Below are 20,751 nucleotides of genomic sequence, written 5' to 3' on the forward strand. Positions count from 1 at the left end.
CCTAGTTAGGCTAGGTAGAGCTTAATTAAAATATGGGCTAGTCTTACAGTTGAACCAAACCACCAAGTTTGTAAATGAATCTCTTAGTAGAGAAGGAAGAGAGTACAATACCTTTTCTTTGGGATCATATTAGAATTGTTACATACTCAAATGACTACTGCAAATGTTACATGCACTATGTTGATTGGTCTTAATTTTTTTTCTTTGTTACAAAGGAGAGCTCAATACATGAAGTGCATGATACTTTTTCTTTAAATAAGAAAAAGCCTCAATAAAATGTTACACAAGGAAAAAAAAATGTAAGTCAATCTACACAATACATATACATACCCATAACCAAAATCACTGCTCTAGGCCCTCATTTTCCCTCTCAGATTCCTTCTTCTAAGACCAGTCAATATTAATCATATTAATCACATCATAGTAATACAAAGAGGGGTAATTTACTTTTAAGGGAAATATCAAGAAAATATTCTTAGCACCTGTTACCCAAACCCCAGAAGATATAAGGTTATGAATCAAACCTGACTTTTGGCCCCATGACTTGGCTATCAGCCCAGCATTTAATCTTAGGAAGCAAGAAACAGTGGTTTAACAACTTACTCATCAGATAACTACAAAAGTGCTGAATCTCTTTGTCTTGGTTGCTCACCAACACTGGACTGGTGAGTCTTCAGGATCTGATTGCTGATTCTTCCTGTGCAGAAGGGTGAGGTCTCAAATGGCTTTTGGAGCACCAGAAGCAAGATCAAAGTTATGGCAAGCATAGGAGAAAGCTTTGGTACTTACAACATTGCTGAAACATACACGCCCCAAAGCCTAGTATCAGCAAAAGTGAAAAATCTTCACTTGGGGAAGACCTTCATATTTATAAGGTTTATAAAGGATGATGCATGATGGCTTAGGAGCTTCTGACTTCTAGAACCAATTTTTTCCCTCTGCTTCCTTCTTTCTGCCTTTTCTTCCTTGAAGTTGCACTCCCTGACTTTTAAATTTTCTCATATAAATTTTTGCAAGAACTGTATCTAATCAACCAGAATCTAAATGATGCAGACATGATGTGGAACCTGCAACACACTTCTGTAAAAAGCACTTTGCAGAGCCTCCCTCTGGAAGTATGAAGCTCTTTGCCCTCAAACCCAGTAGAAATGTAGTACAGAGATGGAGACATGTACCCGATATCCTCAGAGCCTTGGTAACATCCCTAATTTATGTAAAGTACAAGGTAAATTCATCTCCTAATACCAAGAGGGAGGATCAGCGAAAGCTTTGTGTGAGCAGAGTTGAAGAAAGATAAGCAAAATGATATGCCCAAATGAGAGAGGGAAGTCCTTTTTAAGATTATAAATAGTGTAACACCAGCTTTGATAGTCTCTTTTACAAAGCCTGTTGTTGCTATGTCTTTAAGAAGCAATAGAATCTTGGGAAGTTACAATTTAACTGCTATTTTTAAGAAAGTATGAATCTTGAGAAAGCTGGCAGGTTAATTCCCGTACTGGAAAGTTAACTGTGGTAGTTCAAGAAAGACTGTGTGAAGAGAAAGTAAGAATTAAGAGAATTACTTTCCTGAAAACTGTATTTTAACTTTTATCTTTCTGTGAAATATTATGAAGAAAATCCTTGGATTTTGGTTGCTATCTGGAGCAAGCTGAATTGTGGGACTCTGCTTCCACACTTAAAGAGATCAGCAGGACCAGTGATGTTTAGGTGAGACATTATTTGTCTTCATTTCTTGTTACTGTTAATATATGGGATAGTTAGGAAGTTAGTAACCTTGATGTTTTAGGCTTAGACTATTGAAGTTTTATATACACATACATGTGTTAGTTCATAGACTTTTCTGTTATGAAGATTTTCCTGATCCCCCCAGTTGCAAGTACCTTTTTTTCCTCCTCCCAGTCAAAATACCTTTCTTTTTCTTTTTTTTTAAACTTTTGAGAATTTTTAAATATTTTATCCTAAAGCCAACAGGAAATCATTGAATATTTTTGTGTGTGCACATGTATATATATATGGAGAGAATATATAGAATATATATAATAGAAAACATATCGAGAACATATAAATATATGGAGCATACATATATAAGTAAATATATAGAACATATAAGCATATAGAGAGAACATATACAGAGAATCTGAAGAATATGTAAATACATGCACAGCACATATATACCCCCGACAAACACAATCATGTTGGGGAGAGAGAGAGAGAGGCAAACAAAGGAAGTCTGTGGGAAAAGATTTTTTCTACTTTGTTTAATAAACTAGGGTAGGGGGTCAGAGCTAATTATTGAGAGATGTCAGTTTTCACATTTTATAAGGAATTAACAGTACATATCCTTTTTGAGAGTTTCATGTTGTTGACATATACACACACTTAGTACTCATGTAGACAATATATGAAGGTCACCAAACTTAACATTTATTACTTGAGTGTGAATATATAGTGGAGGGAGATAGCGTCAAGTCTAAGGAACTGATGGTAATGCATTTTGACCTGAATATATAAAGTTCATAAATGGGATTAATATAAAACAAAGCTAGAAAGGTAGGTAGGATCCAAATTGGGGAAGCCCTAAAATGGTAGGTTAAGGAGTTTATATTTTATTCTATAGGAAAGCAGTAATTCCAAGAAAATTTTTGTTATGGTAATATGGTCGGACTTGTACTTTAAAACAGATTATTTTTTTAATTAAAGCTTTTTATTTTCATAACATATGCATGGATAATTTTCAACATTCACCGTTGCAAAACCTTGTATTCCAAATTTTTTCCTCCCTTTTTTCTACCCCCTCCCCTAGATGGCAAATAATCCAATGTATGTTAAATATGTAATTCTTTTACACATATTTCAACAATTATCATGCTGTACAAGATATATCAAATTAAAAACTAAAAATAAAAAATGAGAAAGAAAACAAAATGCAAGCAAACAACAAAAAAGTGAAAATACTATGTTGTGCTCCATATTCATTTCCATAGTCTTCTCTCTGGGTGCAGATGGCTCTCTTCCTTATAAGATCATTGGAATTGGCCTGAATCATTTCATTGTTGAGAAGAGCCACATCCATCAGAATCGATCATCGTATAATCTTGTTGCTATATATAACATTCTCCTGGTTCTTCTTACTTTACTTAGCATTTCATATAAGTCTCTCAGACCTCTCTGAAATCATCCTGCTTATTGTTAAACAGATTATTTTGACAGTTGTGGAAGATGAAGGAGACTAGAAGTAGGAGATGATTTAGGACACTATTACCACAGTTTGAGTGGATAAAGGACTAAACAAAGGTAGTGGCACTATGAATGTGTGATATAGTGAGAGTGGAATAATGTGATTGACAGTTACATACTGCTTTTAGGTTTGTAAAGTGATATTATACATATCTGATTTAATATCACAAATAAAAGTGAAGTCATGGATTATATCAAGGTTATGAACCCAGAGGACCAGAAAGTTGGTGATACCTTTAATTTATTGAAAAATTTTTATGCATTAAAATGGGCTTGCCACTGTGTTGGGGACTGAAGGAAAAAAAAAATTCTTGTCCTTTCAGGAGATGATTTTTTTTGGAAGAAAAGGGCACAACATATACACAAATAAATAAACATGAAATATTTACCAAAGTATGGAAGGTAATAGAGAGTAAGGGTGAAAAAGGGATGATAATTGACAAATGGAGTGATCAATAAAAGTATTGTATAGGACTGTTATCTGAATAGTACTCAGAAGGAACCTAAGGATTCTTCCATTTAGATGTGAGGAGGGAATATATTCCTGAAATAGCAACCATTTGTGCAGAGACCTAGAGGCAAGACATAAAAGGACTATTTCAAAAGTAGAAATTAAATAACATTAAATAAGTTAGGAAACATTGATGGAATCCAGACTGTATAGATCGTACGTTGGGTTGAGAATTTTTTGACATTTTATCCTAAAGCCAACAGGAAATCATTGAATATTTTAAATTTAGTGTTAGAAATAGGTTGGGCGGGGTAGTGGGGAGGAAGATGACATATATCTGTATTTTAAGAATGCCAGTTTGTAAAACTGTTTAGATGATGGATCAGAGTGGAGTGGAGAAACTGGCTATTGTACTTCAATCATGCAGTCAAATGATCACAAGGGACTAAACTGAGTAGAGGTTGAGTTGGGATTGTAGACAAGGAAACAGATGCAAGAATGAATAAGTAAAATCAATAAGACTTAGTAATTGGCTTAGATAACCAAGTAGTTTCCTCAAGGAAAGTGTGTTTCCATGTTTCTTATTTACCAATGCAGTGCTATTATCAGCCACTGCTATTTTAGGGACACTCATATTTGCAAGTGAGAAGTTTCAAATATTCTGACTTTTTGAAGTTTGAAATCTCATTTTGGGATCAAGTCACATGTATTTGTAAAGTTCTGTTTTTCCTTCTCCCCTCCCTTCCCACTCCAGTCATTTTCTCTCAGCATTTTAGTTTCTCTCAGCTATTCTATCAGTGGGCTGGTTTACTACTAGAATGCCTAATTCTGAATTAATTTGTATTACTGTTTTATCCAACCAATCTCCAAACATTTCTTGTGTTTTTTTATTGTTCAGTCATGGCCAATTCTTTGTGATCTCATTTCTTGACTGATAGACTGAATTTTCCCCTTTCCAGTTCATTTTACAGATGAGGAAACTGAGGCAAACAGGGTTAGGTGACTTGATCAGAATTACACAGCTAATAAGTGTTTGAATCTGGATTTGAACCAGGTCCTCCTGACTCCAGGGCCAGCTCTCCATCCACTGTAACACCTAGCTGTTCCCTCTTTGTTTACATTTACTTTATATTTCAATTTAATCTCAGTTGAGAAGTCTGAGCCTTTGTATTTCAATTAAAGTGAGATAGACTCCCAATCTTAAAAACAAATACAATGAAAAAGAGATATAAAGTAAACTTGGGGAGGGTGTCCCTAACAACTGGGTATACCAGGAAAGGACGCATGCAGAAGGTAGCATTTGGGCTGAGTCTTAAAAGGAACTTATGGTTTCCATTAAGCAGAAGTAAGAACAGAGTGTATCTTATACACTGGGGATACCCTCCGCAAAGGCAAAGAGATGAAGGGCTGTGTATGAAAAATGAGCAAGTAGGCTAATTTTATTAGGATAGAGAGTGCACAAAGGAGAGTACTATATTATAAATCTGGAAAGGTAGAATAGGGCCAAATTATTAAGAATGTTCTATCACAAGAGTTTACATTTTATTCTGAAGGTTATAAGGATCCACTGGAGTTTAAGTAAGATGTAGCATGGTAGATCTGCACTGTTGGAAAATCAGTGTGGCAACTGTATGAAATAATAGACTAAAGTAAAAAGATATGAGAGGCAGAGAGACCAATTAGAAGATGATTGAAATAGTGAAGGAGACCAGTAATGGGAGCTTAACTAAAGTAATGCCTGTCTCTGTGAGTAGAAAAGGGAGGAGTTGTATATGAAAGTAGTAGAAAGGATATTAGGTAAAGTGACAGGTTTATGTAGGGTAAGTGAAGAATATAGGATTAAAAAACAAGGTTTCGAAAATGGGTAACTGGAAGGATAATGATGCCCTTAACAATAATAGGAAAGTTAAAAGAGTGGTACATTTTTTGAGAAAGTTACTAAGTTCTTTTTGGTATGTGTTGAGTCTGATATGTCTATATGAAAAATCTTGAAGTGTCCCAAAGACAGTTGGTAGTGTGGGACCAGAGCTCAGGAGAATAATTATGACTAGATATGTAGATCTGGTGCCCATTTGCATAGTGATGGGAATTGATGAGATTAAAAAATAACAGACTCTACAGAGAAAAAAATAGAGCCTAGGACAGAACCTTGGGGCATATTCACAATTATTAGCTATGAAATAATGATCTAGAAAAGTCTGAGAAGGAGAGATCAGCTAGGCACGAGAAGGACCAAATGAGAGCTGTGACATGAAAAATCAGAGTCTAGAGGATCCAAGAAAAGAGTATGATCAATAGTGTCAAATGCTAGAGATTTCTCCTTCCCTCCCTCTCTCCATTCATAAATCTACCCATCCATCCGTCCATCCATCCATTCATCCAAATATGTATGTGTATATATATACACACACACACACACACAACACACACACACACACACACACACATACAGAATAGGTCTACACACATATAATGTATTTACTTGGTATCTACATTATATAGTATACATTATTTATTAGTATATAATATACATGAGGTTGAAGAAGGAAGAGTCATGGATGATTCCAGAGCTGGAAATCTGGGTGGCCACTCACTGATAATAGAGGAGAGTAGTTTAGGATTGATTATATAGAAACTGAAATAAGAAAGGCAGGTTCAGAATAGAAGATAATGAATTCTATTTGGGGGATGCTAATTTGGGAAACTAATTAGACATATGGTAGCTAGGTGGTACAGTGAAATGAGTTTAAATGTGGCCTTAGATACTTACTAGCTGTGTGGCCCTAGGCAAGTGATTTACTCTGCTTGACTCAGTTCTTCAAATATAAAAGAAGCTGGAGAAGGAAATGGCAAATCACTGCAGTATCTCTGCCAAGAAAACCCCAAATGGGGTCACAAAGAGTTGAACATGACTGATATAACTGATCAACAATATTGCACATGTAGGAGAAAAGTATCCAAAAGACAATTGATGATGGGGAACTAATGTTCAGGAGAGATGAAATCTGAATATTTAGGAATCATTTGGAGAGATATTTGCATTGAGCCTGTGAGGCTCAATCTTGATATAGATATCTCTATATATCTATATCTAATATATATATATTTGAATCTATCTTATATATCTACCATCCATCTATCCATCTATCCATCTATCTGTCTGTTGTCTGCTATCTATCAAAGGTATATCCTAAGAGTGTGTGAAGAGTGTGTGAGGAAAACCAAACATAATGCTCTAGGAAACTTTGAGGAGGGGTAGAAAAAACACTTTCTCTTAAGGAAATTTCTCTTGGGGCCTCAGGGAAGATATCAACAGAAAAGAAAGATCTTAACAGGAAGAAAAAAAATTCCAGGAATAGAGACCAGCCTTTTCAAATGTGTAAAAGAAGGCAGGAGATAACCAACTAAGATCAAGGTGCAGATAATGGAATCTAGAGAATAATAGACACAGGGGATAATATGAAATAAGTCATAATATGAATGGAAATAGATTGGGCCTGGATTGTGGAAGATCTTAAAAGCTATATGGGGCAATTTCTATTTTGTGCTTTAGGTAATGGGGAAATCACTGAGGGTTTTCAGACCTGTGCATTTTGGAATGCTTTTAATTAAACACAGATTGGCAATCGTTTTCTTTATGAAGCAAAGGGGTAAGGACTTTTGAGAGGAAAGTACTGGATGAGACAATTCCATGTACCAGGGAGGCTTATTTTACTTCAGTGTAACTTGCAGTCTTATTAAATTGCTTGGAACCTTAACATGACACACAATTGGTGAGTGCCAGAGGCCAGACTTAAACTCAGTTCTTGCTGACTCCAATGCCAGTTCTCTTTGTCCTCAAGTTCCAGAAATGTTAAGAGTTTACGATGAAAATCCTCAGCACTTTGTATGGATTCCCATAGCGAATTTGTGGGAAGTAGAGGAAGAGAGAAGGGCATACAGATATACCTTGTAATTGGAGGAAATAACTACATCAGTAAGGTTTGGGATCTTCCTGGCTCAGATTGATTTATTCCTATCCGATTCCCAGGGACCACAACCTGCATCAGTTTTACTCTCAGAATAAAGTTGACTCAGAAGCCGGTTGAAATCGGCTTAGCAGCTCAGCTCCGTGTGAGAATTTACATCTCAGAAATTGGCAAACCCCCCACATCGGGGCGTAATTTATGGTTCTTTGATTGTCTAGACTTGAGAAAGTGATGAAGAAAATGTTAATAATGGAGATTAAACTTTAAAAAGTGCGTCGTGGGCGTTAAGCATTTGCCAGCACCTGGGGCAGTGAAAAAAACCCGAGCTAGAACAATCAGGTAGGTCCTTTCCGGGGAGAGCTTTCCAGATCCATTCCCGGCAGAAACAAAAGTCTCCTTTTTCGCCAGACCGAGGCCGGGAGTCCCGGTACTTCAGGTCAGTTAAGTTGTGTAATTGACTTAGCCTGTTCCTCCCACCGGTGTAATGTCGCTATCTGGAACACCGTGGCACTCCCCGGGGGAGGGGGGGAAGGGAGCCAAGTCGGGGCGCCGCTCCCAGACGGATCATTCATGGAAATGGGACACACATGCCTTTGAGAAAATGGGGCCGAGCGTCCCCAGAGGACTACCCGGGGACACCTGAAACCCACTCCTCTCTTGGGGATGTGAAGAGTAACTGCGGCCTTGTCGCGGTTCTTCCGTACGGGGGAGTCTCGGGCCCCCCGGGGTCTTTCCTACGTCCCCGTTGGGGTACGTTACGCAGGATTAGAGGAGCCCCTACTCGAGGAGTCGCGCTTCCTAGGCACTCCGAGAAATTACAGCTTCTCCAGGAATCACAGGGAAACAAAACACGTTTAATTTTGTCCCAGGTCCCACTCAGGGTCGAATAAATGGCGGTAGGTGCTCCCGAAGGCAGGAGGGCTTCGGGAGCATAGAAGTCCCCTCCTCGGCGTTTAGGGAGGGCTAGGAGTCGAGCTGCTGTGGCGCTCCGCTTAGAAAATCCGAGCTTGCGCGTGCTCGTGCCACTTCCCGGGCCCTGGGGCGCGCGCCCTTAGCCCCGCTCCCCACATATTCCTCACTCGCTTCGCCCCACCCTTCACCTTGCGCTCGGCGGCGCGCGCGCTCTGTGCTCCACGGCGCGTTCTCGCCCCTATGCTTTTGTCTTGAAACCCGGCGCGTTCCCCGCCCTGATTTGAGGCTCGCGAGCGGAGGCGCGCGCGCGCCCAGAGGCCCCTTCCCCGAGGTGCCGCTGCTTCTGCCCCGCCCCCCCGTCACGTAGGGCGGGGCCAGCGGCGCGGCCGGGCGGGGGCGGGGCCGGAGCCGGGGCGGGCCCCGGGATTAGTGGGTTTCGGAGCGGAGGTGGGAGCCGGAGCCGCCGGAGCCGCCCGAGCCGCCGAAGAGACAAAGCCGCTGCGTGGGGGCGCTGCCACTCAGGAGGGGGTGGTCCCGAGGGGGCGCGGAGGCCTCCCTTCTCGGGCGGTGGGTTCCGTGTGGCTGCTGCGCTCGGCCTGAACCATCCGCCTCCCCTTGCAACAGGTCCGGCCTCCCCCGCCCCACCGTCCCCGGCCCCAGCCCGGGCCAAGTCCTGGTCTTCGGGGTCGTGTCCCCGCGCTCGCCGGGCGGGGTCTCCAGCCCGGCTCCCCGCTTCGATGCGGTTCGGATCCAAAATGATGCCGGTGAGTGCGGAGCGTTTCCGGAAGAGTGACCGCGAGTGGGCGTCAAAGAGGGGTGGAAGGTAGCGGGGGTCCAGGCCTGGGTTCGTTTTCTGGGACGGCGCCCAGCGGGGGGGCCATCGGATGCGGGGAAGGCTCCTTGCCCCCCTCCGCCGCCATTCCTGCGGGCTGCTCCGGCCTCTGCCCCACCTGTTTGTGCCGGCGGGGTTGGGAGGTGGGCCGGCGCCTCCCTCTTTACCTTCCTCCCCGGGCTCTCACCTCCAGTCTGATGGAGGCCTCGGCAGCCTTGGAGATTACCGCGGGGGGAGGGAGGGGGAGGAATCGCGATTCGGGGCCCTGCGAGTGTGTTCCGCACTTTTCTACTTTCCTCCTCCCCGGGGGAAGCGAGTCCAGCCCTGGAACTTCTAGAGGAGTTGCACTGGCCGAAACTCAAAAGTTGAACTTTTCGATCAATAGTAGCGTACTAGTTTACTTAGCTGATGCTGTGAATAGGGATCGTTGGCCCCTGCCCAATTTTAAGCAGAATTTGGATTTGATAGTTGCCTCTACGCTCCTGTCCCTTCTTGGAAATTGACTTTGGAAAAGTCGTTCTCAGCCTTTAATTAGGACGACTCTTGTCTTTCTCCTCACCCTCCTACTCTACAGTTGGTAATTTGGATATTCATGAATCCTCTATGCTCCTTCATTTTGATTCACAAGCCCTTTGGGGATCTAGAGAGTGATTTTTGTTTTGAGAATTCGACAGGTTCTTGACATAACCACTAGCCATACATAACAGGTGTACAACAGGCCTGAAGTTGGGGTGCTGCATGGAGGAGAAGGGAAACCTTCACTTCAGAAGCGTTGGATGTCTTTCACCTAATGGCAGTGTCACCGGGTCTGATTCAATGAATGCTGCATATTTCAGCTCATTTGTTTGTTTATGAAACTTTGTAGTTGCATCTAGCCCAGTGCAGTGCACCAAGTTCTTATTAATGGTTGTGGTAATGATAGTGTGAGGATCAAATGTTAAGAGAAACTGTATCCAAGGGGTTTTGTAAACCTGAAATCATAGAATGAATGCAATTGTAAACACTTGCCCAATCTGACTTAAAATGTTTCTGTATGGAACTTTTGAAATAGCTTCTCTACTGTGTCTATACTAATATGTGAAATAGTGTCCTTAAACTTTTGTAGTTTTAATCATGTTTTAAAAAGAAAACAGGCAAAACAAAACAAAACAAAACCCAATGTGTTGTTACTTTCCTGGAAGAATAGTATGATTTCCCACAGGTCACTGAATTTCATTGGCAGATTTATGAAAAAACTTAAAATTTTCTTTGTAATTGGGATTCTTTGTAATAGCAAAGGAGATATTGTTTGTAAAGCACGAAGCACCTTTTTTTCTTTCCTTCCCTCCTTAATTGTAGGTGTGTTTAGTAGGATCTTTCATTTCCCTCTGTAAATATAAAACTCCTTAAGCATTAGGAGACAAGAAAAGATGTTTATAAGAATGGCAGAATACACAAGTTTGACATCTGTCTGTTGAGCACCAGAACTAGTGTATGTAACAAATTTGAAATGCTTTGAATGAATAGTCAGGATACTTTAAATTTGTCATTCTCAAACAAAACTCCAAAGGAAAACAGAAGAAAGGAAAAGCATAATTAAAGAAGCATTAGGTGCTGAAATTTCACACCATGAAATTTCAAAGTAAATTTTTATTTTAACAAATGTTTCTTTATTATTATTAGAGAACCTAATCTAGAAATACAAATTAGTATTTATACACTTTATGGGGGTGTGTGTGTGTCATGAACTCCTTTGGCATTCTAGAGTGCAAATTATTCTACCAGAAAATTGAAATTTATAGACTGCTAAGGTGATTTAAATGTCAAAATGGGCCCTGAAATTGATCCAGAATCCAGGTTTTGAGAGAAAAAAAATGAAACTCCTTTTTCAAAAGTATGTTAAGCACTTAGAATTTTCTATTTTAATTTGACTCCTAAGTGAAATGTGATGGCAGCTCTTTTGTTTATCTACCTGAAGCACTCACTGACTGAACTTTGATATGAATTGGAGGTACAAATGAAATTTTCCACTTTCACTGACTTTGAATGTAATTCTATCTTGATAAACATCTCTGATCTTTGGATGGGGATGAGAGAAATGTAATCGATAGCTTTTTCAAATGGTTATGGAGTTTGGGGAGAGGCATTTTGGTTTATTTTACATTTTGACTAAATAGGACTTGTCATAGATTTTCAGTTGGAAAGTAACTTAAAATTATCTGGTTCAACCTCATTTTACAGATCAGGAAACTGAGGCCCATAAGTTCATGCAAAATGTAATACCTGACAGATTCAGAATTCACACTTAGGTCTATATATTCCAAATCTAGCACTCTTTAATTGCACTGTATATATTTTCAATGAATTAAAACATTTGGTAATAAAATTAAAACTTATAATTTAATCTTTGATTCACAGATTCTTTCAGGATATTGCAATGCTTCAGGCAGCATTATTTTTACACTTGTTCAAAATTTCCCACAATTTTCAATAACACATCTGTGGTATTTTATGGCAGATATAATAACATAAGATTCCAAATTTCTCTCCCCCCCCCCCCCCCCCACTGGTTGTTATTATGACCCTTTTAGACCAATATGATATTTACTCAAAGACAGATTCTAAGAGAAGCCCTTTTTAAACTGAGATGCAATTCTCAAAGATTAAATTTTGGGTTAAATGAATCATTTGGAAAAATGTGCAAATCTTTTATATGCTGATAACTTATCATTTGTTGGATTGTGACGATTTCATAGTAGTTAGATTGTCACTTTTAGTTTTCACTATATTTGGTGCCATCTCAGAAAGTAGTTTAATTTTTTTCAGAGGATTTGTAAAGCACAAGTATATAGTGTTGAAATATATCTCACTTTTAAACTTGTTATTAATGAGTAGAGTATTTCTAGAAGAGACCTTGAAAAGTCTCTTAAAATCATGCCTTACTTCTAAGAAGACTACTTGAAAAATGTTTATCTGAACATTTTGCCAGAGTAATTTGGTCCTAAAATACCTTGGGTGTATTTAACTATTTTCATGGAATTCATAAATGCCACTCTGGGGATAATGGAATAATCTTGCAACTTAGGAAAATTTTGGAGCAAAATTAAAACATTTGGTGTTTTACATAGAAAAGTCACATTTAACTTTTTATGATGTTTGCATATTAAAAACTTTTTTTTTTATAAAGAAAGATTTCTTGTATATCTTTTTTTTTAAATATAAAGTTTTTCAGAATATAATCAAATACATTATTGAGATCCTGGATTCTTGTCAAGCAACTATGTGCATAATTTTAAGTTTAATATTTGAGGAATAAGATAATCAGTCTTGAAATGTTGTGGTGGTTATAAAATGCAGATAGATTGGTTAATGCTAGTCCATCTTATTTTTTAAAGCTTCACTAAGATAGATGCCTTAAGTTTTTATCGTCATTGTATTTCATTATCTCACAACTTTTGAGAAATTTTCTTAAAATTCTTGTGCTTCATTTCTGCCCTGCTTTTAGTTGAAATTCAAGTAAATAGTTCACCAAATATCAGGGACTTGATTAGGTGCAGAGAACTGTGTAAGGAGGTCTGATGAAGATAATAGAGTTTTGATAAGCCATTGTATAGCTGTATGCCATTACTCATATCTTCATATACTTGGTATTTTTTGTATTTGGTATTTTTTTTAATACCACCTTTAATATGTCTTTCACATAGCAAATAATTCCTAAGCAATAGGGAAAAGATAACATGACAGGAATTTTAGAATCCAGACTTTTGCTATTTGCTGTTGATACTATTGCCAAATTTAGCATCATTTAAGTACTTGTTTTGATACGATTGTGTCTTAGGTGCCCTAGAATCCATTTTTAAAAAATTGTCCAAGATTTTGTAATCCAAGACATTGATAAATGAAAATATAGACAATTGAGTACATAGTGAAATTACTATTAAAAATCATGTCAGTAAAGTAGTGATGTGTATTTTGTTAGATGGTGGGATGTCATAAAACTTGCTTGTGCATATGTGGAATGAGTCACAATTAATTTCTTTTTAGTTAGTTGGGGAGCCTTCATGAAAGAGGTGAGATATTTAGATGCTACTTGATGGAAGAAAAAGAGAGACCTTGCAAGACTAGGTTGAGAATTTGGGGGGGGGGTGAGAGTTGTGTTATTGGAGGAAGTCTGCCAGGTTATTTTGGAAGGAGGCTTTAGAATGTCTGTCCTTTACTCTGGAAAGCAGAAATAATTCATGCCAAAGAGATGTTAAGATGATTAATGAAATAATGTTCAAAAGCACAGGAGATTCTTGGATAATGGGCACTATGAAAATGCTGGTTATTTTTTAAAATGCTGGATAAGCAGTTTCATAGAACTAGAAACTGTGACCATTGACAGATGTTTTCTTACATATAATGTCTTATGCCAAAAAAAGATATTGTTTTGGGATGACTCTTACCTGAAAAATTTCTTTAATGGTATTAATTTAGTCAAAAATGGCTTCATTTTAAAATGCTTATTTTAGTTGTTTTGCCTTCTAAAATTTCAGGATTGTTTATTCAGTTTTAAAAATTGCATCTTTTGCAGAATTCTCTTAGGACACAAGTGCAGAAAATTAGCACATCAGTATAATAAATTAAAATCTAGAGCAGCATCAGTTAAGGTCTTAATTAATTACCCCCCCTCCCCTAAGGAATTTCAGTGCTATCCCACTAGTGAAAAACAAGTAGTTTAGTAGAGAAATATAAAATGATAGGTCAGTGCTCTTCAGAGGATGGTTCTTCACACATTTTTGGTAATATTTTGTGATTCTGTAAGACCTTTTTTTTCTAATTAGAGTATTAACTTTTACAATAAATCAGGTGATAGATAATTTGTGTTGGTTATAAGTGATTTAAAAGTAACATATATGAATATAATTGTAGATTAAAAATAGGAAATCCTTCTTCCTGATTAGGTTCAAACCAATAGACCTCTTACCAATGAAAATGATGAAAAGGAAGGGATGTAGTTACTCATTTTCTAGAACTAGAGTAATAAGGAAAGATTTGTAATCCTTCATTCTGAGATTCAATAGGGGGTAATATGGATCAAAATCTTGTGATCCTTAACCTTTTATAAGCAAAATTGTATAATTTTTATATTTTCTTCCCCACCTTATAACATTTATAGCATGATTGAATGAATTAAGATACTGTATCAGTAGATTCTATTGTCTTTTATTATAACAGAACTTAGTGTTAGTGAGGAAGAAGGAAAAAGGGTAAGAGGAAGAGAGAAGGATGCATAGGGACGTGGACAAAAGATGTGAGAAACAGGGATATGATAGCTTTGCTCAGACTTCTGTATCATTATTTACTACTATAAGAGAAATCATCAGAATGGCCTGTTTGAGAGGAGAACAGTAAGAAATGTAGCCCAGTATTGCACAGATACTTAGGAAATGTAAAACAACCTAGACCTAGAAGAAAGCTCAAGAACTTTGGATATGTGCTTTGAGAATATTTTGAGAATTGATTTCCACTTAAATCGACTTGATGCTTAAGTGAAAACCAAAGACAGAATTTTTTAAGTCATATCAGAATAGTTAGATTAAACAAAACAGTGTTTGAGACTTTGTTATTTATTTAACTTTGAAGACAGTGCAAGTTTTTAAGTTTAGAAGTTTCTTGATTTCTCATGCAATGGTCATATACTATCAGAATTCTGAATCATAGGTGCTTATAGAACAGGGAATTTGAAATTAATTAAAATAATTTGTAAATTCTGGTGATGGCTTTATTCTTCTCACCACTTGTATTAATTAAATATTCAGAGGAGTCAGTAAACATTTATTAAGTGCCCATTCTGTATGTGCTAAGCTGTTGGGGAGACAGAGTCAAAAGACAGGCTCTGTCCTCAAGAAACTCACTATATAATGAAGAAGGCACCAAGCATACAAATATGAACAGACAAGCTATATACAGGATGAATAGGGAAATTCTAAAAGAGAGAACGAATTAGCGTTAAGAGGGTTTGGGAAAGACTTCTTCTAGAAGGTGGAATTTTTAGCTGGGAGTTGAAGAAAGTCTTGGAAGCTAGTAGGTGGAGATAAGGAGAGCATTCCAGGTATTGGAGAACATTTTCAGAGCTGAAAGATGGAGCCTTATTTTCAAGGAACAATCAGTAGGTCATTGTCAGTGGAATAAAGAGAACATGGCAGGAAGTAAGATACAAGAACACAGGAAAGATAGAAGAGAGCTAGGTTAAAAAGGGCTTTGAATGCCAGAGGATTTTTGTATTTGATCCTAGAGATGATAGGGAGCCACTGGAGTTCGAGTAATGAGGTGACATGATCACACCTGTGCTTTTAAGAAAGCCACTTTGGTGACTGAATAGAGCATGGATTGGAATGAGAAGAAACTACAGGCAGACAGACTGAGCAATCAGGAGAGTATTGCAATGATCCAGGCATGCTATGATGATGGTCTGCACTAGAGTGATGACAATATTAGAGGAGAGAATGAATATTTTTTGGGAAATTGCAAAGGTGAAACTGTTAGGTTTTGGCAACAGATTGAATATCCTGGTATGAGAAATAGTGAGAGGATTGCAAGGTTTCAGATCTAAGGAGCTGGGAGGATGGTATTACCTTATATAGTAATAAGAAAATTTAAAAGATGGTATTTTTAGGGGGGGAAGATAATGAGTTCAGTTTTGGCCATATTGACTTTAAGATGGAGAGAAGAGAGTATAAAAAAAAAAACCCCAAAAACAGGGGGTCAACAGAATTAGAGATTGTAGAGAAGTCAAGAAGAATTAAGATTGAGGAAAAAGCTATTGGATTTGGTTAATTAAGAAATTTGGAGAAGTTTCGGTGGAATTTTCAGATTGGAAGCTACATTGAAAGGTATCATGAAGTGAATGAGAGAAGAAAAAATGGAAGCATACCTATTGTAAAAGGCCTTTTCAAAGAGTTTAACCACAAAGGACAGAAGAGATATAGTATGCTGGTAATTATGGCTGGAAAGATCAAATGAAGGTTTTTTGTTGAGTGAATACAGATGTTTATAAGCAGTAGTATAGGAGCCAGGAGAGAGAGAGGCTGAAGATAATTGGGGGTGGGATGACAATGGGCAATTTGTTGGTGGAGGCAGGATGGCATGAAATCTCTTGTATAGAGATGAGATCTCTACTTCTAGCTTTACACTTAATACTTTTTCACTTTAAGAGTTGAAGTAGGAGAAAATGGCAGAAGGCTTCTGAGTGATAGAAGAAGGAAAGGGGGGAGAAGAGGCAATTTGCTCTTCACAAATGGCCTCAATTTTTTTCTGTAAAATATAAAGCAAGGTTCTCAGATGAGAGGGTAGGGGGAGAAGGGGCAATGAAAGTTTGAGGAAATAATGAAAAAGTTTGAAAGAGCCACTGTGGAGAGTGGGATAGTGGGTTGATAAGGGTAGTATAATACAGTAGAGGTGAGGGTTTAGTTGAGATTATGTAACATAAATTTGTAGTGGATGTAGTCAGAATGGTTGTGAAATTTTCCCCACTTCAGCAGCCTATGTGTAGGAGCAAAGTTAATGGATGGTGGAGTTCATCCAAGGCTAAAATCTGGAATAGCACTATTGACAGTATGATAAAGGAGCCAGGACTCAGGAGAAAAAGAAAATGTAGAGATGACCCATGGGCGATGATGGAAGAAAGAAGAGAGTGCGTGACAGGGGAGGTGGGAGATATCTGAGGTAAAAGAATTGGAGGAGACCATTGCTTTGTATGTTGTGAGCTCAAAATATAAGTAATAATGAAAATTCATAGGCTTTTTTTTTTTTTCTGTTCAACTTTGAAGTGTTTTTTTTTGGGGGGGTTTGCATCTATTGGATACATTCATGGCCATATATTTATTTATAATCTTTCAGTCCTAGTGAAAGTTGCTTAGCTTTATTTAGTAAGAGCCTCTTCTCTTTTTTTGCTTATTATATAGTAACTATCATACGTCTATTTAATGGTTTAAACTTTGCAAAACATACATATATATATTTATTTATTTTTTTTTTCGTGGCTGTTTCTTTTTTTTTTTTTTAATGAGCTTTTTTTTTTTTTTTTTTAAATTTTTTATTTTATTTTATAATTATAACATTTTTTGATAGTACATATGCATGGGTAATTTTTTACAACATTATCCCTTACACTTACTTCTATTCAGATTTTTTCCCTTCCTCCCCCAACCCCCTCCCCCAGATGGCAAGCAGTCTTATATATGTTAAATATATTACAGTATAATTTAGATACAATATATGTGTGTAGAACCGAATTTTTTTGTTGCACAGGAAGAATTGGATTCAGAAGGTTTTCGTGGCTGTTTCAAAAAAATATTTTGAATGCATGCCATTTCTATCATTGCCCACTTTTGGAAAGTGTAGTATTAATTTTATCTGGAATTTTATTTCAATGAAACATCAGTAAGCATTTATGAATGTTTATGTGCCAACCATTGTGCTAAGCATTGGGATATAAAACTGGTAACAGTCATTCACTCTGTACCCTCTAGTGGCTTGTAATCCAATATGTGATACAAGCAAGCCAATATACAACGACTAAATAAAAAATAATTAAAAGAGGGAAGGCATTTTATTTTATTTTATTTTATTTTCTCATGATAGCTTTTTATTTACAAGATATATGCATGGGTAATTTTTCAGCATTGACAGTTGTAAAACCTTTTGTTCCAACTTTTTCCCTCCTTTTCCCCACCCTTTCCCAGATGGCAGGTTGATCAATACATGTTAAATATGTTGAAGTATAAGTTAAATACAATATATGCATACATGTCCAGTTATTTTGCTATACTTTGCTAAAATATTTTTTGCTAAAAAGAATCAGACTTTGAAATAGCGTACAATTAGCCTGTGAAGGAAATAAAAAATGGAGGTGGACAAAAATAGAGGGATTGGGAATTCTATGTAGTGGTTCATAGTCATCTCCCAGAGTTCTTTTGCTGGGTGTAGCTGGTTCAGTTCATTACTGCTCTATTGGAACTGATTTGGTCCATCCCATTGTTGAAGAGGGCCACGTCCATGAGGAAAGGCATTTTAACAGGAATTGGGAAAACTTGTAAAAGTTGGGGGTTTTAATTGGGACTTAAAGGAAGCCAGGCAAGCCAATAAGTGGAGTTAGAGAGAACATGCAGAGTTCTTTTGCAATTTTGGCATGAGTTCCAGAAGAGGGTTCAGCCTGGAAAAAATGCCCGGAGATGGAGCAGAGAGAGAGGTAGTGTTTTTTGAGCAACAGCAAAGAGGTCAGTGTCCCTGGATTGAACAATATATAGTGGCCGGTAGGGGTGGAGTGGGAGTAGGTGGGAGGTAATGTATAAGAATACTAGAAAGGTAAGAGGGAGCTAACAGATTTTGTATTTGGTCCTGGAAATAAGGATTCACTGGAGTTTATTGAGTATGGAGGTAACATGGTCAACCTTATACTTTAGAAGAATTATTTTAGTGGCAAAATGAAAGATGAATTGGAGTGGAGAGAGACTTGAGGCAGACAGATTCAGCAGTAGGCTATTGCAGTGATCCAGGTATGAGGTGATGCTACTCTGAAGTGGTGGTAGTATCATAAAAGAGAAGGGGGTGTATTCAAGAGATGTTATAAAGACAAAATTCAGAGTTTTGGGCAATTAGTTGGATATGGAGAGAGGTGAGATAGTGAGAAGTCTAAGATGATGAAATTTTATTGGTTTAAAAATCTTCAGTCATGTGATAACAAATTCTTCTGAAATCTGATTAGGTAACTTAATGCTATTTTATTTCTACAAATATTAAGTGATTTATTAAGCTGAGCAGAAAAAGAATAGTGTGCTGATTTTTTTTTTTGACATGAGATCAGTGATTTTCATTGCTTAATTACAATTATCTCCAATTCTGAACTGCTTACTTTGTCTTATCTTATTATCTGTGTTGTACAGTAGAATTAATGAACTTAAAATGCAGAATGTGAGATATGTTGTTGGACATGACCAATGTAGAACTTTATTTTTATGTATTATGAATATTTATTATGAGGGTTAGTTTTTTTCTTTTTTAAACTGCTCAGTGGGCAAGGACATAAAGAGAGAGATAATAAAATGGTTATAAAAAATAAATTTTAGTATTAGCATTATACTAACCTCTTAATACTTAATTTTGTAAAAATATACTATGTAAAAATAAAATGTCATTCCCATCCTTTTTTAAATGAAAATTTATCTAAATGCATGAAGTTTTGGAAAGATGAGTTTTATTTGGATTTATATTTTGCAGGTTATTATTGTCTAAAATAGTGCGGATATATATATTAATCAGGAATCATGAATGATCCCCCATGGATTATTTTTTCTTTACAGTTTTTATAATTCCCTTTTATATATGTTTTCACAATTGTTTCTGGAATTTTCCTTTTTAGGCTGAAAACCTGAACTTTATTTTCATAGTAGACATTTATTGTTACTTAATGAAGAAATAAAATGAAACTTTCAAATTTTGGTTTATTTTTCTCTTGATCATATTCATTGTTTATACCAGATGTCTATTTTAAAGGAAGACATTGAAAAGAAAGATACTGAAAGGCCAAAATTTTTAGAGTAGGGATTTGATCCTCCAAGATCATAAAACTGCCTTTGGCCTTCAAAGTCCTTCATAACCAATCGCTCTTCTACCTTACCAGTCTTTGAGAAACGGTGATTTTTGTATTATACTAAATACAATGTAGTTTCAAATTTTGCTTTTTATTTGCCTCTGACTTGCAGCATAGCATTTTAAAAGGGATTGCATAGATCTTTGATAGACATATATCTTCATTTCTCAATTCTTCTTCCCACATATCTCCCCCTACCATTTAAAAGTCCACAGTTGTAAGGAAAAAAACAGGTTTAAGCAAAACCAACCCACTCAAGATTCTAATAGCTCATGTAAGTAAAAGTCTTCATTTGTTCTTTGGGACTACAAATGATTTTTATAATTAATGAGATTAATCTTCCTTTTAGTGTTCATATATTGTAGTCATTGAGTATATTTTTTTTCTTATTTCATTTTCACTTCATCTAAGTTTTCCCTTGTTTTTCTTAATTTCTCCTATTTGTTACTTTTTATCATTCAACAATATTGCATTACATTCATATGCTAAAATTTGTTTATTAATTCTACAATTGATGGGCATATACTTTGTTTTTATGAAGAGTGCTGCTTTGAATAAATTGACATAAATGTGGCCATCCTTTTTTTATTATATCTTTTTATTTACAAGATATATGCATGGGTAATTTTTCAGCATCGACAGTTGCAAAACCTTTTGTTCCAATTTTTCCCTTCCTTTCCCCCACCCCTTCCCCCAGATGGCAGGTTGACCAATACATGTTAAATATGTTAAAGTATAA

The 20,751-nt window shown here is 37.0% G+C and overlaps 1 protein-coding gene across 2 annotated transcripts in view; it reads left to right on the top strand.

Annotated features, from left to right (window-relative positions):
- Positions 1-1,431: 1,431 nt before the first annotated feature.
- The window catches only part of TP53BP2 (tumor protein p53 binding protein 2), an 80,193-nt gene continuing 60,873 nt past the window's right edge, over positions 1,432-20,751 (top strand). The window contains exon 1 of one of the 2 annotated variants that reach the window (XM_074262642.1): positions 1,432-1,707. Coding sequence is in view for 1 of the 2 variants with exons in the window: in XM_074262643.1 (XP_074118744.1) it covers positions 9,306-9,332 (27 nt within the window). In the remaining variant the exon portion in view is untranslated. Of the gene's footprint in view, positions 1,708-9,001; positions 9,333-20,751 lie in introns of those variants that run through there. The other variant, XM_074262643.1, reaches the window with a different exon arrangement.

Source organism: Sminthopsis crassicaudata, chromosome 4, assembly GCF_048593235.1.
Source record: "Sminthopsis crassicaudata isolate SCR6 chromosome 4, ASM4859323v1, whole genome shotgun sequence".
NCBI lineage: Eukaryota > Metazoa > Chordata > Mammalia > Dasyuromorphia > Dasyuridae > Sminthopsis > Sminthopsis crassicaudata.